General features: G+C 32.4%; 1 protein-coding gene across 1 annotated transcript; it reads left to right on the top strand.

Annotated features, from left to right (window-relative positions):
* The first annotated feature begins 64 nt into the window (after window positions 1-64).
* Window positions 65-27,760, top strand: LOC129228318 (putative protein-lysine deacylase ABHD14B). Its single transcript, XM_054862993.1, is given in 5 exon segments — window positions 65-174; window positions 11,894-12,183; window positions 18,542-18,707; window positions 27,458-27,573; window positions 27,575-27,760. Coding segments are annotated over 5 exon segments (768 nt in total). The 5' UTR covers window positions 65-164.
* Window positions 27,761-27,968: the final 208 nt, after the last annotated feature.

Below are 27,968 nucleotides of genomic sequence, written 5' to 3'. Positions count from 1 at the left end.
TTCGCATCGCAGCTGAAAAAACGAAGTACGAGATGTTTAAATTGGACGTTTCAATTTATTCTTCAAACAAATGGGTTGTAAAAAATTTCTTTGATGTTACTTAGCGGTTGTTTTCTATGTAAACTTTTTTTTCACTTTGTTTCTAGTTCTATTAACTGAAAACTATGGCTCTCAGTGAGTATTTCTTTTTTCATGTATAACCGATGTATCATAGTTTCTATATAATATATATATATATATGCATTTCATTTATAAACGTGACGTAATAACCAAGGACGCTTCAAACTCAAGCTTTTGGGAGGGGGAAAATTCTCAGTTTGCCGAATGAAATCTCATGTAACCTCGAATTTTACCGAACGATAAAACACGAGCATGCACACTTACCTACCGAATAAGTAATTTTAGTCATCATTTAAGAATTGGCAATTCTGTTACTCTGTCTCTAAACTTGCCGAATTGTCAGGAAAATTTGCCGAATATGGTAACATTTTGGGAGATCACAGTAACCTCCCATCCAGTCAGTGGCGTACCAAGACAGATGGGGGCCTGGAGCGCTACTCGAAATGAGGGCCTACCTGGTATTAAAACTGAAGTTTCTCAAACTATGTGTACGTACCATATATTACAGTAATTATTTTAAGTGGTACATTTTTACATATTTAAATAGTGTTGGTTTGATTTCGGACACTATTGTAAATACCACAGTAAAACACATGGTTTTAAGTAAATACTACATTTTTAATAAAATTGTGCTTTGTCAGAAAATATCAAAAACAGAAAAAAGTCTTAAAATTATATTGTATCTTAAAAATTTATTGCATCTGAACATCCAAGTACAGTGAACAGAAACTTTTAGGCATTCCAGATTTAATTAATTTTAGGATAAAAATTAGCTTTTACAGAAAAAAAAAAAAACCTTTACTATTCCTTTGAGTAAGACACACCAGGGAACTATTTCCCTGATAATATCACCTAATCTCAGAGAAAAATATTTTTAAAACATGCTTACCTAAATAAGGATGAAATTCACACGTTCACAGTCTAAATAAAACTTTTCTGCTAGGTCTCACCCACAAAAAAAAAAAATGCTCTTTACGTTCTTCAGACAAAAAAACTCTGGTGTGACCCTATACTTGCCTGGCACGTTTGATTGAAGTGGAGAAAACGCTCTTCGCTGGTAGAATTGAAAATATTTAATGTTCGACAGAAATTAAGACAAAAAAATTTTGCGTATGCATGGGTTTAACTAACTAATCCGATTTCTAAAGCGAAGAGCGTAATTTCCCCCCGATTATCAGACAAAGGGCTAGGAACTATTTCTTTTGCTTGGCCGCAGCTCATTTCTCCATAGTCAAGTAAGCTTGCAATCGAGTATAGAATGGATGGGAGGAGGTATTATGAAGTCAAGGTCAAAAGTCCCGAAGGATTGACCAATTAAACAGTTTTACGCTGTCGAAAGGGGCATAGCAAAAAGGAGGTCCCCTTTGCTTGAGTCAGAAGGGGTCCGATTTGTTCTTAGAAGTTACAGCTTCGGGCAGGAGACGAAACTTAAAACCACAAAAGTGCAACTGGTAAAAAGAAAAATTTATCTGACTGATTTTTCCAACGCCACAAAGGATAGACAACTTCTCATTTAGGAATGAATTTTCTTGGTTATATGTTTGAATTTGGTTTCAAAAATAGTGTATGAATTAAGACTAGACCATCGTAGTCTTAATACACAAAACAAAACATAAAACAGATATTTTAGCTGTATACTGTAATGATTAAAAATTAAAAACGTGCATCTGTTATGCATTAGTTTTTTTTTATAAATTGTTTGAAAAAAAAAATGCATAAAACTTTGCTGACAGCACTTAACAAAATAAAAGCAAATATTTTTATAGGTTTAGTTAATTTAAAAATTTGGGGCCCCCATTAAATTCGTGGCCCAAGCGCTCATGTGCCTTTGAACACTAGGACGGGTCACTATGAAAAAAAGTCATATTTAACAAAATTTATGATATATACTCGCATATATAGGTAACTGATTAATATTTCTAATCATGATGTATATGACAGATCTACTGGAAAAAATAAGATACAATTTCGGGGCTTATGTCAAAGCGGGGCCTGTGGGACATAATTTGCCCTCTCTTTGTTTAGGCAAGAGTCACTGAGAAAATATTCATTCTACATAAAAGGTCAACTTTTTATTTATCTAAACCATGACATAAGGCACGTCTGGCGAAAAAGAAAACAAATTAAAATTTTGGGGCCTATGTCAAAGCGGGGCCTGGGTATCATAAACCCTCCATTGATCCCGAAGAGGTATTGATTGTATCCCTGAACAAATATTTGGTCTTTAAAAAAATTATGATTTATTAAGCCAACTTGTTTAAGCATTCAAACCAAGATGTGCGACAATATTGGTGAAAACCAAAAATTGAAATTTGGGGGCCTATGTCAAAGCGGAGCCTGGGGCGGACCGCCCCCTCCGCCTCCCCTTCGGTACGCCACTGCATCCAGTGTTGCCAGATAGTCAAATCCAGATTTCCCCAATTCCCTTCCAACTTTTCCCCAAAAAGCAATGTTTTCTATCAAAATTCCCCAAATTCAAAAATTATTTTTCCTCTAATATTTTCATAAAATGAATCGACTTGCTCTGATATTTTTGTCTCTTGGAAATTTTTTTTCTCCCCAAATAGCCAAATTTTCTTATGAAATTCCCCAACTTTTTTTTCTTCCCATTTTTGCTTATTGTTTGTCTTTATCTTTTTTTATCCTTACTATTAATAAAGCTGAAAGTCTCCCTGTCCGGATGTCTCTCTCTCTGTCAGGATCTCTGTGACGCGCAAGCACCTTGACCAACTGATTTTCATGAAACTTGGCAAAGAATTAGTTTGTAGCATGGGGGTGTGCACCTTCAAGCGATTTTTTCAAAATTTAATTTTGTTCTTTTTTTATTTCAATTTTAAGAATATTTCCCTCAGCAAAATTATCATAAGATGGACGACTAAATTACCAAGTAATCATAATGTGGAACCGTAACGTGAGCAAGCCAGTTGGCAAGAAATTCATCATGTATTTTTTGTAAATATACAAGGGAACCAAAATACCTTTTAATTTTCTACTACGGGCAAAGCCGTGCGGGTGCCACTAGTCATAAATACAAGCGTCTGACCGAGAGATAAGAAATAACTAAATATTTTTTTTCTACTCTTATTTAACACTCTGCTTCTGTATGTACATTTAAACTATGATTTTTGTATATATTTACCTAAGAACATTCTTCAACACACTTATTTTTGCCTGTTTCACGTATCAGCTAGTTACTTATGCAGAACTAGTAATGCGAATTCCGTAGCATAATACAGTAGAAGACCGTTATAACGCACACCTTGGGACCACAGCTTTTGCGTTATACAGGATTTTGCGTTATATAGATCATTTCACAAATTTTAAAACTAACATTCAGAATATATCTAGATATTAGCACTTCGGAATGAGTTTTATCTGCAAAGAATATTAACGTACCAATATTACAATTAGTTATTCACAAATAAATATGTTTCACAATCAAAAGAAAGTGCATTATCCTGCACTTCTGCTAGCTTCATGGTTTGCATAACTGCTGCATTTGCAAGAGCCGTCTGGTATTTTCTGTTTATTATGATTAATAATTCTAAATTTAAAAGCTTTGAATTAAGATGGAAAGATGAAAAACTTTCAAAATTTACTTTGCCTAACAATTTTTATGTTTTCAAAGCAAAACAGAGGGATTTTTTAAGCTTCAAAACCTATTGTTTACTTCTGAAAAGTTGTGCGGTTTATAGAGAATTGCGTTATATAGGTCGGCGTTATAACGGTCTTCTACTGTATTCCACATAAGGGCAGTTCTCAAAAGGTGGGAACAAACACAGACCTCAACTTTGAAGCTTCAACACCAAATAACTTTCATTTTAATTAACTCAAAAATTTTTGAGTTAAATTATAATACTGTATAGAGACAAGAATTGCCATAAATTTTTGAAAAAATGATCTTCAAATGCCCTCAAAAAAATATTTTCTTTGCTAAAAGGCACAATTTTGGACATACCAACGTTAACTGAGCAAATGTACCATTAAAAAATTTTTTTTTAAATTATTTCCATACGTTTCAAAAAAAAATTAAAGGCATGAATCTTACACTGAATAATTTTTTGTTAATATTTTACACAAATAACAAAAGTAAAGACAGATTATTTACTTTGTAAACGATTTTAAAAAGAAGTAAGTTTGAAATTTGATGCATGTCCAAAAGTTACAATCTTTACAATGCTATTTTTTGAGAACTAAGTATATGATGTTTTCGTTTTCAAGGTGTTTATCGATCCTCAGAATCAATTTTTAATTGTTTAAAAGTGTTTTCATAAGCTTTTATGCAGTATCTTAGAAGAAAAGTCATTTTTCTTAAACATACATGCAAGATGTCCAAATGGTGTTACGATCTTGACGCCGATAATTCTGTCCGTTTATTCATAATTTTTAGATGATCCACTGTCTTCTAACCTCAATAAAAAAGGTTATTATAATGTTATCTTCTTTAATCCATCGGTATTTTGCATAATTAATACGTTACACATTGAACAATACATAAATTACAGTGGAAACATGGCTGGTTATGATCGCAACGAAAGCCATGTTGCGCTAAAATCGCCAAGCAAACCTCCATTGGAGACAACACAGTATACGATAAGCTAAAGGTTACCAGAGGGGAATTCCAAGTTTGAGTAGTTTATCGTCAGCTGCACCAGTTTTGGCGACGTTATCACCTGCGCTAGCATTTTTTTCCCCCCGCTTTTATTATTTTAGATTTTTTTTTTCTCTTCTTTCTTTTGGAAACTTAATTTAACGATCTCCAAATAGAAATACGAATTTCTTTTTTCAATAATTTTTTTTAGATATCGTTTTAATTCTTATGACATTAGAAAAAATATTTATTATTAAAACTGATGATGTCACTTTTTATATTTGTATTATTTTTAATTTTAAGCATTTTTTTACCTTTCATCAACTTCTTCAAAATCATTCCAAAACTTTATTATATGTAAAGAGCAGTATGTATAGCCATTCAAGTACTTCATTAATATCCTCTTTATTATTAAATTGCAAAATTCAAAAAGTAGTAAATAAAATTTTCATTGGAAATGTTAAAAATCAGATTAACAATTGTCAAAAATGGTGAAACTTACATTATGATGATGTCCAAAATCCGTTACCTACAGACTGCTGATTTAATTTGCTAATTAACAATTTTTACAAATACCTGCTGTCTTTTCATGTTCATATCTTGTGTTCTAGGTATGCATACTATAGAATAAAAGCAAAATTGATATCAAATTTGAAAATTTTTGAAATTGCTCAAAGTTAACTTTTTTGTTCCCACCTTTTGAGAACTGCCCATAATGTGAAATGTGAATTGCATAACGTTGAGCAAAGCTAAACCAACGCTGTTTGATACAAACAATGTAACTACCAGATGTTAAGACGCACATTTAAATACGAAATTTTTTTCCCCCTAAGGCTTTTCCCCAAGACAAAAAATTTTCCCCAAAGAATTCCCCTAAAAATCCATTTCCCCAAAATTTCCCCAGAGAGCACCAGATTTCCCCAAAATGGGGAAATTCCCCCTATCTGGCAACACTGCTCCCATCTGGGCAACCCTGAAAATAACTTTGCCCGTGTTACAAATTTCACCTAGTATTTATGGCTCAAATTTTTCAAGGCAATTTTTAGCCATATATGGAAATTAGTGACAAAAAGGGTTGCTGTATGGCGCCAACATTTTCCACTATCATGAATCACTCATTGGATTGGCGATTCTTCTCAGGAACAGTTTACTTATCTATTTGGGGCTGTTTTTGCCATCCGATTGCCAATCCGACAACGGTATCGCCAAGTGTGACATTGCTTTGTTTACTTCCACTATCAGTTCTCGCTGAATTTGCTATAGTCATACAACTGAAGTTATAACTGAAAATTATCTGAATATATAAAATAAGTGAAACCTTTAATTTAACTCCTAGTCATTTCTTGTAAAAATTTAGGAATCCTGCCCAATCGTTTCCCATTCTATTCCAAATATGGACATATCCTAGCCTCATGCTTCAAATGATTACAATGCAAAATTAGTTTGCATTAGAATGCAAAAGTTAAATCAGTTTTAACACATTCTCAGCTGGTTTTAGTCATTATGTATCAAGTTTGTAACTAATGGTAGAAATACTTATTAGGCAATGTCACAAGCAAGACTAGATTTGTGATCTTATGCTGGTAAGCAGTATTTCATCTTATTGAATTCTTTTGCCATGGTTAGTTTACTGCTACAATTACCTAGTTTTTGGGGGTGAACTCATAGAAGACACATTCTTAAATTCAAAAACAGTGTATTTAAAATCAAAACTCGGTATATACAGTGAACTGTCTCAAGTCCTCCACCAACCTGAAATTCACAATTTTATAAATCTGAACAACATTTGAAACATAAAACAATATGTACACAGTCAAATGCTGAGTAAAAGTTTGAGACATAAACTAGATTAAGAAAGTTGAATTTATCAAGTTGAAGTCATTTTTTTTAATTTGAAGAAATAATTTTCATGAATTTGAATTAAAAGCTTTATCCTAGTCATAAAAAAATATTTCTAGAAGATTTTTGTTTTTTGGGACAACTCCATTATGTTCTCAATAATTCATCAAATTTGATATGTAAGGCATTTTAAAGATTTTTTACATTGCTTTTGGCAAAAAATATACAGCTTACATTGTGGTGAATTTTTGAAAAAAAAAAGGATTTATTCTGTCTTTCACTAAGCATTGCTGTAATATATAGCTCCTCACGAGTGAAGCTCAGTTGATTAGAGTGTTGTGCTGAAAACATGAAGATCGTGAATTCGATCTCACTATGAGATTTCTTGTTTTTCCCGTAGGTTAATTTTGACCAAAATTTCTAAAAATATACAATTTAAACTCATTTCTGCATTTTGAACCACAGTTATGTTTTTACATTAAAATCAAAGATGGAAACTTTTATTTTAACATGGTAAATCTTGATTTTTTTTTTTTTGTAACTTTTTCCTTAAATACTTCATAAAATTACAAGAATGAGTTAATGTTAATGATGAGAAAATTTTATTTTATTTTTCATCACCATCAGAAGAAAAAAATCTCATTGTGGCTGTATTTTGAAAAATTGCTGTTAAAAAATCGGATTTTTGAGCTGCCGCTGTTGTGCGTGAATGCTTTGCACGGGGGTAGCTAGTCATTTTTCTGCTAGGATTTTCTGTGGTTGTGTGACAAATTTCACTATTGGGCGATTCCATCATAACTAGTGTGACATTACTAATGCTATTATTACTTACTAGTTACTGGCAATACTATTTTTTATTTTCAAAGTTCTTTTTAATTAGCTCAGCATCAAAAAATCAAGCATTCATTAATATTATCTTATTTAATATCCTTTTATAAAGGAACTACATGCACAGTTTAACTACTCTCAGTTTTTATTATTAAGTATTAGTTTTATAAAGCTTGTAACTTGTGTGACAATTTCTGTTTTCAGCTGCCGCAATTGTTCTTGTTGTAAAATTAGTAATTAATTATACAAAACTAAGAACAATTATATTGTGCATGTAATTGTTTTATAAAAGGGTGTAAAATCAAGTAATATCATCCAATGAATGCCAGAACTTCCTTAATACTTCATTAAACTTTAAAAATAAGATGTCATTTTAAAGTTTTTATCACCACTTTGAGGGAAAAAACAAAAAAATCATATTTTTGCTCTTATTTAAAAAGAAAAAAATTGAAAAAACAAGGTCTTTTGAACATGCCCGCTCCAAACCTGATCAGTGCCGTCATGCAAATGTCTTATGAGCACTTTTATGCAGTGGCGTCTGAGGAAAATATAGTTAACCCCTGGAATGAGGTTTTGTTGACAAATTTGACGTGGACGTTTGGCATTTAATTTTATTTTATAAACATTGTGTAAAAAAACGTATTTAATTTTGGATTACAGTGTAGATTTTTACTTCATATCTTGAAGTTATTTCGAGTTCAGTAGCTCTGATATGTTAATGTGTTTTGGAAAAAGAAAATATTTTAAATATCAAAGTTAACGCTGCTCTAAATATTTCTAATCTCTAATTGATGAATAATTAAACACTCATATTCCTAACAGGAAATATTCCATTGTTTATGTGCTAAACAACATTGGATATTTCCTGTTATTCCTCGGCACAAAAGTATTTATTTATTGCTTAACTTATACGCTTGTTAAAACATGACAACAGGGTACTCATTATATTTCTAAATTGAAATATAAAGGATATTCCACCTTAAAATATGAAACTGAACACCCCCTCTTTCCGGTAAAACCAATAATTCTAAAATACGGAATCGTTAAAAAGGCCTTGAATGTGATAATTAAAACAAATGCATTGTCCATAGCTCTTTTAATGTGCAAATAATTAAAGAAAAAAAGGAAGGGGAGAGAATCGAGTAATTATGGTCAAGTCGTTAACTAAAAAGTCAACCAAAATTGATGACTACAATTTACAAATATTACGCACAAGTAAAATATATGCAAATTGGCTTACAGTATGTTTTGTGTATGATATTATGATATAGTCGAAACTACCATGAACAATAGTTAGAAATCAAAAAAGGACATATTACACAAATTACACTACAACATAATCACCTCAAGAACCAAAATGGGGAACATGAGATTTATTGCCCCTCATATGCTCAGCTTTATGTATTAATGACATTCTGAAATAGCATTCACTGCTCTACATTAGGAAGAAAATTGCTAATGTATGCTATAATTAGCAGCATGTGTTTTCAGTGCAAAAGATTGCGCTTTTGAATAGCATATTTAGACACAACAAGGCAATAATTTTTATGCTTTTTTCAATAAGCTGTGTAATTTCACCGCCACTATTGGACATAATCAGGGCCTGATAAACGTATGGTCCGGCAGGTCCATGGACCTGGGCACTACAATTTTAGGAATACTAAAATAGGGTAAATTTTCTTTATTTCTTCCCTGTTTCGGAAACTTCCACATGAAAAATGTGCAGATTCTCTTGTGAGAGGACCACCAAATTTTGCCAAGGCCTGGGCATTACTATGGCTTAATCAGGCCCTGGATTTAATGAAAAGTTTAATTTTATTTTTTTAATAAGAAGATTCTCCCTAATTGGAGCATTTTTGATTGGTAGAGCTCGGCACCTTTTTACTTTCTTCTATATCTGATATATAGATAAAAGTATTGGATTCATGCAAATTTTCGAATTTTGACGGATTCGAACGTTTTGAGGTGTGCTGAGTCTATTTCGACCATTTTTAGAAAATGTCTGTCTGTGTGTCCCAGTGTGTGTCACGTATGTGTGTGACCAGTTTTTTGTGGCCGCTCTACAGCAAAAACCACCGCATGAAATCGAACGAAATTTGGTACACATATGTGCCCCTATGTGAACTTGTGCCCATTGTTTTTTGGCACAAATTCCTCCAAGGGAAGTGGAGCAATGGGACATTTTTTGAGTTTTGCGTGACTGCTATTCCTCAGGAAGTAACTGGCAGAATCAAACAAAATTTGGTCCATATGTTGCCCCTAACAGGTACAGGTCCTGATTCAATTTTGGTGTCAATAGCTCAAACGGAGGTTGAGCTATAGAACTTTTTTTTGTTCTCAATTGTGACTGCTGTATCTCAAAAAATAATGAACATAATCAAACAAAAATTTATCGACAAGTAGCCCTTAGAGGGTATAAGAAATGATTCTACATTTTGGCGTCAGCAGCTGAAAAGGGTGTGGCACAATCAAACGTTCTTTTTTTCCCATTGTGAGTACCATATCTCAAGAAGTAATGCTACTTTCTGGATGAAATTTGGAATAAATATGAATCCATATGTAAACGGGCGTTGGTTCAATTTTGGCGCCTATCGCTCCATGGGGAGCTGATTTTTTTTATTTATGTGAATAAAAATAGCTTTATAATTGCAACAATTAGAAAGATAAATCGTAACAGACTGTCGACTGCATATTTCTCATGTTTTTAATTGTATCGGAAATATTATCTCAATGATTTAAAATTTCTAACTATTGCCATCTCGTGTTTGTTAACAAATAAATGTTTGTAATTATTTTAAACAAGGCTTTTAAAATAATTTTCAATTTTCATTCTTTGCTTTGCTTTTGAGATAAATCAGGAATTGGGATGGTCGTCAAGTTTTGGCTTGTGTAATTTTGTTTTTGTTGGGAATATTGCTTCCTTGTTAATTATGGGGAGGGATCAGAATTATAAGAAAGATATAGAAGAAAGTTTTGTGATGGCCACATCATACTCGTTGACTCTGGTGCCTTCATATCATGCTCCGCACGACCTTGCACATAGGGATTGCGCAATGCGCAGCCCTGCTTTTGAATTCTTTCTGTCATCCAGGAATGCTTTGCAGTGGTCAACTAGTTTATCTATGTTTTTATCATTCATGTTTTTGATGCTTTAGTTTGTTAGGTTTGTTGACTTTGTATTTTATGGAAAATCACAATTTTTTTGAAAATGTGTCATTAAAAGAAAAACCATTGCTAGTTATTCAATCAAATTTTATTAAAAGTTTTAAAAAGTGCCCTTCAAGAAAGATACTTTGCTGCTAAAACAAATGAAGTGTTGAAAATAAGGTATGATTAAAAATAAACTTTAGTTATATATATATTTCTTTTGCTATTTAGTAGCTATGTTTGAATAAAGTTTTCTGCATATAAAACATTAGAAAGTTTCATATTTATGTACTTTTAGTGATGGGAAAGAATCCCTATTTTTCTCAAAATGACAATGGAAATTGATTTTACCATACATCACACACTACAACTGTTTACTGGCTTTTGTTTTTGTGTTTTGGAATGCTGGGACATTAGCAGGCATGTTATTTAATTGTTTTGGTTATAATATTTGATTAAAGTGAACATATTTTCACATAATAATGTCACAAATAGTTTATTTTTGTGAAAAAAAAAGTGACTCAAAGACTGCTACCTTTTTTGACACGCTTTTATTATCTTTGCCTGTATGCATGTATCTTGTAACGGAATCTTGCAACTCAAATTTTGCCCACATCCTGAGGGGGAGTATGAGGATTAAAAGTGCTTGCAAAAATTAGAATTAAATATCGATAGAAGCCCCTGATTTTTCTGCATCAGATTAAATTTGTTTCAATGTTCAAAAGTAATTATAATGTGAATTATAATTATTTTTTATTAGTTTCATGCCAAAATGTTGGTAAAAAACAAAAATTCATTCTTGATCATGGTCATTGTTGAACAATGATTTTATTAAAACATATATCTAATTTTAAAAGTAATATAAATATGGTTTACACACATGTACATTGATGTCTGTTGTGGATTAGCTGGATTAGACAACTATTCGAGTTCAAGTAAACTAAAAATAAAATAAAATAAAATAATAGTTTAAAAAACTAAAAAAACTTGATTTTGTAGCAACATAAACTAAAAAGTAAAAAATAATCTGTGGATGTTAAGTATGATGAAATAATTGACCAAGCAATTAATTTAATGTGAAAAAAGCAGGGGAGCTGCTTCGTATCAGTTGTCTTAAATTTCTTCCATTTGTTGTCCTTGCAAAAATGAAAATAGATAGCAAGCACCCCACGGTTTATTTTTACATTGAAGTTTATTATTTGGTCAATTATTTCATCATACTTAATATCCAAAGATTATTTTTTACTTTTTACTTCATGTTGCTAAAAAAGGGTGTTTGTTTAGTTTTTTAAACTATTATTTTTTTCTTTATGTGTTTTATAACTTTATTTCATTTTCTCAAATCCAAATTTTTATTTTCTTCTACAGTTCACAAAATAATGAGCGTTACTGTACTTCTCTTGCTAGCATGGATGTCTGTTGGAATTGTTATGTACAGAACTTCATCAAATAAACTGAATGATGTATTTGAGGAAAGTACAGAATTGTTTAGAATTCCACTTTCCCCTAGTGAGGAAATAGAGGCCTGCAGAGCTAATAATCGAAAATTGAGTCCTAATTTTTGGAAAAAGGTGAATCTGCGCAAGGAAAAAATCCCTGAAGAAATCAATGAAATGATGTCTGCAATGGTGGTTCAATCAGACTTTATTGAGGTTGAGGTAATTAATTTTTTCAATTTACTTTTTTTAATTTGATTTAAATAATATTATTACTCAGCTGTTGTGTGTTTTTCAACATAGTAAGCAGGCCCGGATCTATAAATTTTGGGCCCTCTGCAACAAAATCTGTAGGGTAACAAAACCCCTCCCTATAGGCCAGCAGTGTATATTTGCAACTTTAATAAGTCTTAGTACTAGTTTTATTTTCAATTTCTTGGTCAGTCGGGCCTCTAAAGAAGGATAAATGAATGAGAGTGTTGTAAGTCAACATAATTTGAAATAAATGAAGGTTTTCTAAAAACCTCTGTAAAAAATCAAAATTGCATGAATTTTAACTTCAAGAGCAAGATTTGCATTAAAATATAGCTACTTTTTATTACGAATGAACTATGAAAGTTATTTATGACTTGCTTTAAAGTAACTTTTAATTATTTACGCCACTGTCATTCTATATTTCAGATGGAGGTTTATTAAAAGAAAGTCAAGTTTAAGTTTTGATCACCCCTGCTTAAAGCATCACTCGTCATTTTTTGCATTTTTGTCATTTATTGTACCTTAGCTTTACTGTACAAGCTAGCTTATTTGTTTTTTTTTTTGGGGGGGGGGGGGGGAGCGTCTAATTTCAACATATCCCTATTTTTAGTATCAAGTCCGAAACACATTTCTTCAAACATCTCGAAAATTCATTTCTGCAGATATTGCTGTTTACTTGACCATGGCAGTATTCACATCTTTTGTGATTTTACTCTAAAAGTTTGGCCACCATTTGATGAATAGGCTATTTGTAGTTGTAGTGACTGCTCACCATTGTTCAGAAGTTTCAATGTTATTTTTGATGGTGATTGGTTGAAACCAGGATGTCCAAAGGTCCCGGAATTTAAGGGACTGTCCCTTATTTGGGGAAACTATGCCACGTCCTGGTGAGCTTTGACATGGGACGGCTTAAGTCCCATATTCTAGCAATACTTTATAAATAGACACAATGAATGAGAGATTATTTTAAGAAAAAAAAATAATAGGATGAAAAACGCAAAATATGAAATAAAGAGTAATAACAAAAATTGTTCAGCACTAGAAATGCAATGTTTTCCATATACCTAGAAAGACTAGCAGTGGTCATTTTGACCGCCATGCATGAAATATTAAAAAGTATATCTTTTCAGGATTTTTAATCATAGAAAAGTTTTGTTTTCATTTGTCATAAATTATTTTAACAATTAAATCATAATATAATCTGTAAATCAGTGGCGGATCCAGCCGATTGTTTTGGGAGGGGCCATCCGAAATTTTTGAACAAACTCCAAACTCCTCAGAAATTTTATTATAATGAAGTTTTAAAAACTCAATTTTCGGGGTATCGAGACATTAGGTGAGGGGTTGGTTTTAGGAATCTCACTCAAAAATGTTTCAAAATTTAAATTTCCGAGTAATTTTTGAAAATTAGGAAACTAAAATCTCATTTTGTTTATTTTTGATGATGTACGGAGAAAGGTCAGATTTCAGGCGCTGGCCCCAAAATATTTTTTGAAAATAAAGCTTAGAAACCAAAATATTCTGTCATTATACATTGAGAAGTTAGAAGAGGAGGAGTGCTCTTCTCTAGCTCTTCAGCTGTACAGCTTAAAAATGCACCTTTAGGTAATGTTTGCTTACATTAAAGGAAGTGTGAAGGTGCTTAGAATCCTTCCTTCCTGGAAATATTTTGCCTTTGACGCTCTAAAAATTTGATTTTTAACTATATTTCTACATTTTTTAGAAAGGGGTGGAAGATTCGTGAGCTCCTCCAAAAACCTCCTTTTAAAGCTATCATCACGATATAAACTAGGGAGTGAGGGGATCCTATCAAAAATTGAAGTCCCAAAAAATTTCATTTAAGTTGCTTTTAAGCAAGTTAAGTGATAAGGGCTGGATAAGCTAACTTCTGTTGACATTTTTTCCAAATAAAGGACTTAAAATGAAATTTTTTGCTACATATCAAGGCATTTGTCAAAACACATGGGAAAAGGGGGTTCTCCCCCTATTTTCAAAATTGAAGCCATAAAAACAAAAATTTAGGCTCTCTTTGGTCTTGTGAACAATAGGTATACTCTGAGAACAGCAGCATTTAGAGATAGAAAAATTTTGGAAATAAAAGTTTTGTTTTGAGGATAGGGATATAATTTATCTCCCAGTTAAGGCCTATACTTCTTTTTCAGTAAAACACATGTGCTAAATTTTGTTATCTTCTCATAATATTTTCCGTTTTTTTTTCTTAAAGAAATTTCTACAATCACAAGGCTTTGGGAGGGGCCATGGCCCCCCTCTAGATCCGCTCCTGCTGTAAATCGATCTGAGGAAACTTTTTTTCTTCTTAATTTTACGTTTGATCACCTGTAGTATACACATGCATTACATAATTCATATTTAGAAATTTTAAATTTGCACAAAATAGGAGATATTTTTCTAAGCATGTAATAACTAACACGTATTTTTGACCATGCATGTCATTGTTTTCATACATGCATAAATATTGCTATGTACTTGCATAACTCCCTTTTACAATATTTACAAACATTCATCTTTATCAATTTGCCTTTACATAAGCCATTAACAATCTTTTTGCAATCGGAACAAATGTTTATAGTTTTGTTTCCGTAGCATTTCATTAGACATTGTTTCCTTTTTCCTAAGGTCCATGTGCCGGAAAACATTCGCAATCATTTGATGAAAGTAAATTATTTTCATTGTTAGGAATGTACTCTTCAGATAAGTCTGTTCATCTGGGCCAGAATAAGTTTCAGAAAATTCCTGCAACAGTTGTAGAATTCATTTTCTGTTAAGCTTTTTTTACTAACGGCCCTTTGCGACATCATGAAGATAATTATGTGACAAGGCACATCGAAGGAAATAAAAGCCTATGTTTCATGCAAAGCACATGTTTTGGTGCACAAAAGAATTACAGTACAAGTTTTTAGAATCCACTTGTTTTAAACCTAACCCTTTTTTGAACTAATAGAATTTCGCGTGTCTAGTCACATCAGGGTTCGCCAATATATATCAGTCGCTATATATCGCTATATATTGTGATATATATATCACAATATATATCTGATATTTATTTTGAAAATATCATGATATTTTGATACTTATTTCGAAAATATCATGATATTTTCGAACCCTGAGTCACATGCTTTTCTTATTCACCTTTCTCCCCTTTGCTCCCTGTTCTAACAGCAGAAAAAAGAAGCATGCGACCCAAATCTGTTTTGCATTTCCTAATGGTGCAAAGAAGTGCCCCTGACCAGCAGGGGCTACTCACACTTGCTACCTAAAGAATGTTACTCACCCTAACAACTAACAAAAATCCATAGTGCACATATGTAACAGAAAAGTGAACAAAACGGAACGCAAAAGCAAAAGTTCGTTGAGTGGCCAAAATAACTGTAGTTAGTCTTTTTAGTTATAACCATTTATAGCCAGGGTTGGGTTTTGGACTATCCAAAACTGGTTTAGGACATGACAGGTGGATTTTACCATCCAAAAGTGTCCGAATTTATCTTAAACTGTCCCAAAATGTGCTAAAGCTAAAGAGGTGTAATCTAATCAATTCGTATTTACTGCAATATTCGTAATGCATAAATATATATATTAATGAGGTTTAATTAATGAGTATTTGATAATATTATTCTCCAAAATGTTCATTTAAAAAATATTTTACTTAAAAGAAATTGCCAAAAACTCTTATTACATAAAAACTTCTTTATGTAACTGTTGATAGAGTTATGAAAGAAAGTTCATAACATTACCAAGAGAACTAATTTCAGTTCCATTTATAACTCAAAGGGATGTTGTTGAATGTACAAAAATATTTAGATGCAAAGAAAAAAAAGCTTATTTTTTTATGATGTTTTAACGAAAATTATTTTTTGAATTATAGATTAAAGAACAAGAAATGGATGATGAAACACTTATATTTTAAAACTTGTGCTATTCTTTTTTTAGTTCATATTTTTAATATAATGCATTCTGTAACTACAAAAAACTGTAATTTATTGCATTTAAGTAAATTATTGCACTATATTTTGAACACTTTCTTTTGCACACATGCATAAATGTCAAAAAAGTTGGTTTATGGGAGGGGAAAAAAAAAAAAAACATGCATACAAAGTGAAATTTTTAATAAAGAATTTAATTTCTATGTAATTAGATTAAAATCAGCTGTATAAATAAATTACATATATATTTCTACTTGAATGTTCACATTGAATAAATATATTAAATAGTAAAAAAAAAAATATTTTGGCACATTTTGTTCTGTATTTGATATTTATCACAAAAATAGTTTTGGACACTTTCGGACAGCTTTGTACACAAGGGTTTTGAGCAGGCGGTAAAATCCTTACTAACCCGTCTTTTGTTTGCACATGCATAAACATAGGGAACTATTATCAAAAAAGTAAAATAAAAGTTAAACTCATGCATACAAATTGAAATTTTAATCAAGAATTTAACTTCCATATAACTAGATTAAAAGCAGCTGCATAAATAAGTTGAATGTTCACCCATTGAATAAATGTTCTCTACTTTGATGCATTTTATTCTGGTATTGATGTTTTCTCACAAAGTACAATTTCTTTAAAAATATAATTTTGGACAGTTTTGGACACAAGGGTTTTAGACAGGATGGTAAAAACCAGGGTTTTTCCCATAGTGTCCAAAACCTTGCCAACCCTGTTTATAGCAACTATAATAATAACCATAAAGATGTAAAATTTACTTTTTTAAGATCTTAATAAATAGTTAGGAAAAGTCAATGAAGGAAAAAGAATTTGAAAAATAAACGCAGCAAATATGAGCTTTTAAAAACTGTTCGTGGTCAAAATAGACGGTTCAATCTTTTTAGTGTTAAAGCATTCTGTCTTTCTTAATAAATAGTTAGAAAAAGTCAATGAAGGAAAAAAAAATTGAAAAATAAACGCAGCAAACATGAGCATTTGAAAACTGTTTGTGTTCAAAATGAATGCTTCCGTCTTTCTAGTGTTAAAGCATAATGACTTTCTGTTCAGTTAGTTAAAACAGAACTCATTGTAGGGACAAATTCAACACATATAAGTTGCAGTAAAATTTATCACAGCTGAAAAACACGTAACATCCTGAAATTAATTGTTGCAGCAGTAAAATCAAGTATCAAATGTGATATTTTGAAAAAATTGGGTTTATCAACATTTTGTTGTTATAATTATTGCATTACAAAAAAAAAAAAAAAAAAACTGTTCAGTTTTTATTCATTAAGATTTTGAATTTTAGTTTGTTTTTTTGTTAACCTCTTTTAGTTTGTCTCAACTGTAAGGTTTAATCCTATTTCTGCTGAATTTAAGAAACAAATTGTCTATTAATGATGCATTAAAATTATTTTAATCATTCCAATTTCCCCATTGGCTAGAGAAGCAGTGCATATTTTCTTTAAATATTAGTCATCCATATTAACTACTGCTATATCTTCCAAGTCTGGAAAAAATTGTTAATAAATTGGGAAATACAAAGTTTACAATGTCAAACATTGCGTTAGAACTTTTCGCACTAACATTCACAAAGGAAAACAGCTGTGCTGTTGTAAAAAATGTAGTTTGTATTCATATGCTTATTGTAGTATATTCCTTTTTCTTTGTGAATGTCAGTGAGAAAAGTTAATTAAATTTAAGGCTGTGAAAATCTGATTTTCAGATTTCTTCCCTCTTAAATGGCACCCCCCATCTCCCTTTAAAAGTCTGTCCCGTATTTACAGTTCTTAAATTTGGCAACAGTTTGAAACTCAGAAGATGAGCATTGTTCTTATAAAGAGAGTTTTTTTTTTCTAATTGAAAGATATGCTATCCAGGACATTTCATCTCAGTGGCCTTCTTTAACTACACCACCCCCAAGGGCTCCCATATGGGGGGGGGGGCTATTGGAGGCTCTATACCCCCTTACAAATTTGAACTTCCTTGCTTTTAGTCTTTTTTTTTTTTTTTTTTCAAAAAATGTAAACACATTTTTTCTCCAGCAGTTAATGATTAAGTTATTAAAAATGTCAAATTTTAATAACTCTAATCCGTACTAAAATTGGTTTCTATGTTGAAAATATCTTGCTAAACCATGAGGAAATCTGAGCCCCCCCCCCCCCCCCCCCCGCCCTTAAAATTTTGTGTATGGGCGCCCATGCCACTCACATCAAAAGTGGTGATCCCATTCCAAAAATAGGCTGCTTGTGCCATTGTCTTTCACACTATATTGCAGTGTCAGAATTTATTTGAATGCCATATTGTACAGATGATTGAAATCCTGATTATACTTATCATTAAGATGTATGTATTTACATGTTTTCTTTTGCTTGTAATAGGATTGTGATATTCATATTCTTTATGCAAAACCAGCAAGTTCTAATCGTAGCATATCTGTTTTGCTACTACATGGTCAGTCTTACAATTCAGAAACCTGGAATACACTTGGTACTTTAAGAAATTTAGCAGCTTTTGGGTACTATACAGTTGCTGTTGATCTTCCAGGTAAATCCCACAACAATATTCATGATTACTTTCATCATATGGATTATCATAAATGTATGCATTGTCACAATTTGTATGTGTGTTTCATATTTCACTATCATAGTTTTAATAAATTAAAATCTGTCACAGTAGTTTTTATTATGATATGAGCTTTGTAGTTATTTATGGTCTTTTTCAGTGGAAGATTTAGGTTTTTAAAACGGGCTGATACAGATTCAAGACTGCTTAAATTTCATTTTCAAAAACGAGATTTATATTTGTAGCTTGGTGCTTTTTTTAAATTTTGAATCAACTTTTATCAAAAGTTACTTGTAACTTGTTTTAAAGTGACTTACACCATTCCCCCTTTGTTAATGATTTACACCATTGCCATTCTACATTTAAGAACACATTCTATCTTTTTGAATAAGAAGGACATACAGACGTGTAAATTTGACCCCCTCCCCTCCACACACAAAGAAAAAAAATTTTGTTTTGCATTGATTTTTATTTTTCTTTAATTTGATAATCTTTTTAATGATAATCAGCTTTTTAAGTTATTGAAAGTTTTGGATTGTGAACTTTGACTGGAGTTATATGTATGTGTGTATATTAGGTTTATAACTTTAAGAAATAGTGAACTTTTTGATACAGAATCAGAAAATGACAATTATTTTGATCAATTCTTTAAAAATGTTCCATACTAATAAAAATTACAGGTGAAAACTCTAAAAGTAGAGTGCATTCAGCACAGTAAAAATGAACTTGCTAAAACAAACTTCAGATTCAAATCCTCTTTTTTTTTTTTTTTTTTTGCAATTCTGGTTACTTTTTTCTTCTCTCCTTACAAGACAAAAATATTCATTCATAATATATTTCTAGCTGATTTGTCAACATTCAAGTGTGTTAAAAGTAGTTCATGGGTGCAGTGCAATTTAATATTGAATTTCATCCATCAATTTCTGGTAAATCTCTGTGGTAAACTTTTGATCAGAAAACTAGGTTTCCTGTCATGTATTTTAAATACAAATACAAAGGTGACGACCAGCAACAGGCTCTGGGCTCAGCTACGCTGGTCCTAGTCAGTTTATTAGTCTCAATGAAGATCAATTGCCCTCTAAAAGCTATCCACCACCTTATTCATTAGCACCTCTTCCGATAAGCTGTTCCGAGTGCCAACAACCCTATTAAAGTAGTATTTTTTCCTAATTTCCAGTTTAGCCTGAGATTTGAATAGCGAAAAACAATGACCTCTCGTCCTGCTTTCCGTGCAAAAATGTAACCCACTAACATCTTTTGATAAATTTATGCAACTGAATCTTGTCTCCTCTGACTCTCCTTTGCTCCAGGCTATACATATTAAGACTTTTAAGTCTGACATCATAATCTAAACCTGAAAATCCCCTTACTAGCCTAGTTACCCTTCTTTGAACCCTTTCCAATGCACAAATAGCTTTACTCAGATAAGGAGACCAAAAATGAACTGCATACTCCAAATGAGATATTATCAAACTCCCATATGAAGGCAGAAGATCCTTCTTAAATTTGTTTGAAATGGATCTATTGATAAACTCAAGCATTCTGTTGGCTTTGTTACTTGCAATGCTGCACTGTTGACTAAACTTGAAATCCTGATTTATTGAAGAGTATTTGTGACTAATAACCTGTAGGAATATTATTCTGGCAGATAATGTCCCAGGGCTAGAAATTAACAATGGTCCACTGGTCCAAGACCACAAAAACATCCATCAGACCTGCAGAATATCAATTTTAGTGGTCTATGGGACTAGTACTGTAAAGTGTCGTTCTTGTTTTCAAATCAAAAATATGAAGAATCTCAATGTTTTAAAACTGTTGAGAGAAAACACCTATATTTGCAGTGTTTAGGTTTTCTTTGCAAAAAAAAAGGTAAAGATATTTTAACAGCATTAGTTTTTGTCACCCTATTACCTTCCAAAACAATAACACAGATAAGATTTTGTTCCTTATTCCTTAAATAGTGTTGGTGTGGTGAACAGAAAGATGCCTTTTATTGTATCCTTCTCTTCCCTATTCTGATTCTCTCAGATATATCTACTGGAAACGGCTATTTAACTCCATTTGTCATGTTAATTTTATTTCATATTGTAGTCTTTTTTCTTTAATTTCTCATTGTTAGAAACCAGAAAGCAAGAACAGACCACTAAAAGTGTGTGGGGCCAGGGAGTTTTTTTTTGTTGCTGGTTCATTGGACAAGTGACTTATTTTTCTAAATTTCTATCACCATGTCCTGTGGTTGATAAATCACTTTTGTGGCCATATAAGTTTTTAATTGTGAGCAATTTCATTTGCTTGTCATTGGTGTTACAGGCTACAACAGTGTGTAATATACTGAACTGGAAACGTTTTGGCAAAGGAACTTTTTTTTAGAGTCATCTGCAATTGCAGTTTTTTAGTAGTCAGGGCACAAAGTTCACCATTTGCCACAGGCATTTAAAAACTTGGAGAAAAAAATTTTAAGTCATAACCATAGTGTATATTCAGGGGGTCCCATAAACCTTGTGGCAAATTTGCTGGAGATGAATAATGACGCAATAACATGTGGAATCATAGCTTTTCGAAGTAAAAAATACTTGTAGCTTCTTTATGCAATCAAAAAAATTCTGCAGTAGTTCAAAAACCTAAAAGTTTTCCCTTTGGATCCTGAACACCTAGAAAAAGTTTTATTTAATGCATTTGCAGTCTTTCTATTAAATACTATAAATGTTATAAAGTAAACTTCTTTAATGTATATTGCTATTTTAAAATATGTACTCAGTTTTCAGACTATTAAATAAAATAAAGGCGTTATTCTTATTTTCATGATTTCCCGAAATTTCTAAAGAATTTTCCACCTCGGGTAATAATGCTAAAAACTAAAAATAGTAATTAAAAAATAATTAACATCGATGAATTTATGAAATGGAAGTAAGTTTAAAGAATTGTTGATCAAACAAATTAATTTATTTTGGTCTGATAACGAAAGAGTGCACTAATTTTAAACTTCTTCTTTTAACAATGCTTTGTATACTCTACACAATTTTGCATTCTGGAAAAAGTGAACAAATACCTTTTTGCTCACTTTTAGCTTACCCCTTGCTAAGGGGTAAACTATAATGCAGAAACATGCACAGTAATTCTAATTTCAATCACAATTAAAGCTGTTTACTTTTAATTTAAGTATTATCATTTTGCACAAGAAATACAAATATTACCCTAGATCAGCGGTTCCCAACCTTTTCAGTAGCGTGGCCCACTAATTTCGTCAGAAAAATTTGGAGGCCCACTAACTGCTTTGTATAACTTCTAATGGCAAACAGCATATGTATTTGTGTGTATGTATATATATAATGCAAATTTTTCAGCAGTAAGTAAAAGATAATGTACCAGAAGAATTTTAAGATGTTTTTTTTAACGAAAATAATTTTATTATAATCCACGTAGCTGACAAAATTGTAAAAAAGTCAAAAACAAGTATTAAAAGTCAAAAGATTCTTAATGGGATTTTTGACACTGTTTGTCTTCCACCAGTGATTCAATGTCTGGATTGAAACCAGACAGTTTTATTCTCAAATCGCTCTCAACATTCAGCTTGTTTCTGTATTTATTCTTCAAAAAATACTATAGTTGAAAAAGCTCGTTCACAAAGATAAGTTGTAGAAAACCACATCAAGTGTGAGAGTGCAATTTTGGCAATAACTGGATATTCTTGCCGAGCGTTTATCCAAAACGGGACCAATGGTGTTATTTTGAAAAGCGATTTTAAAGATTGGTCACATGATAGTTCAATTAATGAATCTTCTTCACTTGAAGATAATTTCAGTTTGGAAAGGTAGTTCTCTTCAAAGGGATTTCTGATCCACTGAATTTCATCCTCAATTTTAGGGAAGAAGTGCCTAAGAAATATGAAAAATCTTAATACTGCTTCAGTTACTAAAAGCCTCATTCATATGAATGAATATTCACTCACACTATATTATACAAAATAGTTATCATTTGTTAATATTAGTTTTAAAATTGCATTATTTGAAATATTTAATTTTTAAAGAAGTTCTTAAGAAAATTAATGTTTTTAATAATAAGACGTATTAAAATACTGGCAAAAAATTAAGGAGAATAAAATTTTCAGCTTACCTGAGGCTAGAGGCCATAGCGTTGAGGTGATCTTTTATGGTTGCAGCTGTTTTTCTATCGACTTTAATTTCGTTGGTCTCAATAAAGTCATGCAAAGTAGGAAACGCATCAAAAGAATCTTGGTCTACTTTTCGAGCCCATCTCTGAAGTTTAATTATCATAGCTACGATTTTGTCTTGCACAAAAAACTTATGACAATCCTTGCCCTGCAGAGTTAAATTCAGAACATTGAGGGAATTGAAAATATCTGCCAAATAGGCCAATCGTTTTAACCAATTTTCATCAGTTATGCAGTCTAAATGGGAACTTGCTATTTTTCCATCATTTGCTCCATCCGTTAGGAAAATCAAGAGTTCATCGCGGAGTTCGAATAACCTTGTCAAAACTTTTCCTCTCGAGAGCCATCGAACTTCACAATGAAGCAAAAGTTGCTTGTGTTCAGCGTCCATTTCGTCGCACAAAACACTAAACAGTCTGGAGTTTTTAGGTCTTGCTTTGATAAAGTTCACGATTTTCACTGCGTCGTCAAGAGTTTTTTTTAAAGACGCGTCCAAGCCTTTTACTGCAAGAGTTTCTCTATGTATGCTACAATGCGTCCATTGAACCAAGGGAGCAACTGTCTTAACTTTGGCGACCAAACCAATATGAATGCCTGACATTGCTCGTTCTCCATCAGTTGTCAATCCTACACATTTCTTCCAATCTATTTCATTTTCTTTCATGAAATTGTCAGCAGCTTTGAAAATCTCCTCTCCAGTTTTTCTTGTTGGCAAAGACTGACAAAATAACATTTCTTCTTGAATATTTCCATTCCATTCAAAACGACAGAAAGCTAATAAATTAGCCTGGCCAGCAACGTCCGTACTTTCGTCAAATTGGAGCGAAAAATATTCACTTTTTCTCAGGAAAGTAACGAGAACTTCTTTTACGTTTTCTGACATTTCATCTATTCTTCTTTTCACTGTTGTGTTTGATAACGGAATTTCATTAATTTGTTTTGTACATTTTTCATCAAACAAAGCATTACTTATAATTTTTGCGGCAGGTATGATAAGTTCTTCTCCCACAGTGTGAGCTGAACCCTTTTTTGCAATTAACAAAGCTAGTTCATAAGAAACTCTGGTGCTTAGAGTGCTTTGCCTTGAGGATTTTTCCATGGTGGATTTTGTCATAGAAAAATTTCTTTTCTTCGTTTGAAAGAAATCCAAAGACTTTCCCACACATTCAGGATGCTTAGTCGAAAGATCTCTTTCAAGTTTTGAGACTTTCATACATTCGTTTGACAAAGTTTCAAAGCAAATCAAGCATTGAGGCATGGGCTCTTATTCGGAACCAGAAGAAATAAAGCCGAATTTTATAAAATCTGGGTTGTATTTTCTAAAGTATGATTTACTTTTCTTTGCTAATTTTCTGCTAGTTGGACCGGACATTAACTTACCGACTAGCGCAGTTTCAGTACTAGCTGAAGGCAAAACAGATGCGGGAATCACTTCATCACTTGCTGTCTTTGTCTTACGGCAAGACCCTGTTCGAATCCAAGAATCCATGTTTAAGTGAAATACATTTTCCTCACAGCAGACAGACACAGAGCGATGCTATTTATCAACTGAAAACCACAACCATTAACTATTGACAAAGGTGTAAAACAAGTCCGGAATACAAGCATCGAAAAGAGGGAGGAGATCATTGACCTTGAAAAGGGACACTTGACCACTTGACCCCTGGGCTGTCGACCCCTGAACAGTAGGGGGTCTTCCTGAATGAACAGGTGGCAGGGAAGCTTTTGAGCGATGACTCATCTCACTAGCGAATCGTCCCGAGAAACTGGTACCTACCAAGATTTGTCTTGGAATGCTTGGAATAGACTTTCTCTACTCAGCGTCCGCGGCCCAGTTCCATGCTGCTTGCGGCCCACGGGTTGGGAACCGCTGCCCTAGATGCTTAGTTTTGCCAGATTGATTTCACTGTTCTTTCATCAATGAATTTCTGCAGCTTAATTTTATTTAGCTGCAAAGGGGTAAGATATATTGCAGTAACATATGCGTTGTGTATTAGCAGTAAGTTACCACCCCTAAGCCAGGGCTAAGACCGAAAACTGGGTTGTCTGCTATATTGCATATGCAGTGACTCTGATTTGAAAGTACTGTTGGCTCTCTGTTTAACGACACTCTATTTAATGACGGTTTTTCACGGTCCCCAGATGGTCCACTATAGTGTTTAAAGCATTCTGTTTAAGGATGCTTTCTACTTAAGGACGATTTTTTGTGGTCTCTTGAAAGTCGTTAAACAAAGAGCCAACTGTATAACTATTTGTGTCTGTTTGATTATTATTTGGTTGTTATTCTAATTATTTTACACATAGAATCGCATAATATATTTAAAAATTTTGCATATGTAAACTTCCAACAGTTTACTTGCAAACATTAAAAAAAAATTTATTTTTTTCTTTTTTCTTTTGGTGGGGGGGGGGGGGGGGGGGGGAGTGGAGGATGCAACAAAGTTTACAAAGATGAAGCATATACTAGAAATAGCAGTGTGTTTGTTTTTGTTGATATTTAACATTTGTCTTTAAAATGTTCTAAAATTTTGTCAAAATTATGTTGTATATTTTTAAAAATCCTCACTCTAATCCCTGTCTTCGAGCCTGAATGCCTTAGACAGGTCAACCAGTGGCGCTGACTCCATGGGGCCTGAGGGGGCCCGAGCCCCCTCAAAAAAATTTTGAGGGGGCAGAGCCCCCCCAATAATTTAAGAAAATTATTAGTTATTTAATGCTTTCTAAACTCACAAATTTGTTCCAGTATTTTTTATTTTCCTTGTTTGAAGATAGTTACCTTGTAAAATACATTCAGTAATGAGTTACAACAAATAATTTTTACAATAAAAAATATGTCAACTGAAAAAGAGTGGTGTGAATAATGATAGTGTTACGGTGCTGCGAGCACTTAGAATTTGTCCCCAGTGTGCGAACCAGCGGATAGTCTGTTCCGATTAACAATGGGGGAAGAAGTGATTGAACAACTTGGCTGTTCTTAACCAGCGATATAATTTGGATGAATTGGATATTCGACCAGTCGTCGACGACTTCAAATTCGGTAATCTACTCCAGGCGGTTGACATTTGCACCTTTCTATTGACAGCTCTAATATTGATATTTAAAGCAATTTTAAAAATCTCTGTAAAATAGAGAATTAACTACATACAGAATGTTAGATTTAAAATTTCAAAATATTAGTACTATTTTATCACTGTATTTACTATAGTACCTGCATTAGTTATTTTCAAATACTTCAATATTTTTAGGGTATAAGACCCTATAAAAACCCGCTATTTACATACTATATTAACTTTATTAAACAAATTAACTGTGGGATATTATTTTTATTTAATGAACTCTGAGCCTTATTAAAAGCAAGTTTAAATTAGCTATTTCACTCATTAATCAAAGTGCGACAGCAATATCTTATGCTTAATTTTTTAATGATAATTTAAGATTTATTTAAATATAATTTCAATCTTTTTATATATAATGTATTCACTATTCTGTAATAGTATAAAAACAAATTATTATATTATAAATTAAATTAACTTTTTAACGAAAATACCGTACATGAGGGGTTTTGTGTGTGTGTGTTTTAAAGTCAAAACATGTGTCGAGTTAGCGAGAGTAGAGTTTTCGGGGTTCTAATGTTGATAATATATAACTCTAAAATGCTTAAAAAACTGTAAAACTTACTTTTTCTATCTCCAATTTAGAAAATTTCCTGGGGTTAAATCTGCGGTATGTCCCCCACCCTCCCAATATTTTTTGTATTTAAGCGCACTTGGAGTACTCTTCCATGCAAGTCCAAGCCCTACCTTATATCAATGCCTAGCCACAGAACTGCACAACTTCCGCCAAAATAGAACTGTAAAAAATATCCCACATTGAAGACAAGTGACATGATCTAATTGAACCAGAAAATTTGTATACAAAATCTTAGATTGACTTTGAAAACGACCATGTCACATATTGTTTGTTTGTATAAATCATATACACCAGAAAATATGTAAATTCGCATTTTCAAGGTTCAAAAAATCTGAACTTGTTTTTTTCTTTGAAAAGTGGGGCGGGAGGACGCCGTGGGATTACATAACCCCTGGATCACCGGTGCAGTCTAGCCCCCTCAATAATTTTTGCAAGTCGGCGCCCCTGGGTCAACTAGTAAATAAATAAATTGGAAAATTAGTGTGTGGTTTGAACAGTGTAGGACTTTACATCCTTTAAGGCAATTCTCAAACCTTTTCACTAGTGAGGACCACTTGATACGCTTCCTAATCCCTAAGCAAACACACACAATAATATTTTCACTACAATTATATTTAGTGAAATGAGGTTAATCCAAAATTTTCTCCAATAAATTTAATTGCAAACTATAAAAATGATAATATAAAATCAGTTTTTGCTAGCTGTTCACAGGCGCATGAAAATTGCTTGCAAACCACAGGTTTGAGATCACTGCTTTAAAAAATCCAAAACAGATTGGACAGCCTTTCAAACTGATGATTTATTTTTTGTTTTGAATAGATTTGTTGCTATTAAATTAATTTTATGCTTGCATTGTTTGAAAAATTTTCAGGGTTTGGACGGAGTGCTGCTATTAACGATCTTGATAGAGGCCAATTTTTGACTGAAGTCATTACTGCACTAGATCTCAAAAAACCTGTAATAGTAAGCCCTAGCGTGAGTGGAGCCTTTTTCTCTCAAGTATCTATTAAATAATTCTGACAAGATGGCCGGCTTCGTTCCTGTTGCACCCGTTAGTATGAGCATCATTGATGACAGCCCATGTTCCATTGATGATGATGACGTGCTTCAGGATGAAGATTGTCAAAGAATCATGCACTATTTAAAGAAGAAACCGAGGTTGAACTGCTATTAAGGTAAATATCTCGTAAAGGAATGGTTTAGTCATACGTATAAAACTGAATATTAAAAATATATATATTTTTAGTTTTACAAACAAACTGAAATTATTTTGTGTTTCAGTTTAAAACAGACCATTAGATTCTTTAGGAGAATTTCATAGAGATATGACATTCACAATGCACTATACCAGACCCCGAAGCGTTCGTATTTTTTCCTACTTT

This window comes from Uloborus diversus, chromosome 8 (genome assembly GCF_026930045.1).
Source record: "Uloborus diversus isolate 005 chromosome 8, Udiv.v.3.1, whole genome shotgun sequence".
Lineage (NCBI taxonomy): Eukaryota > Metazoa > Arthropoda > Arachnida > Araneae > Uloboridae > Uloborus > Uloborus diversus.
The sequence above is the reverse complement of the archived record's forward strand: the minus strand, read 5'-3'. Positions and strand labels throughout refer to the sequence as shown.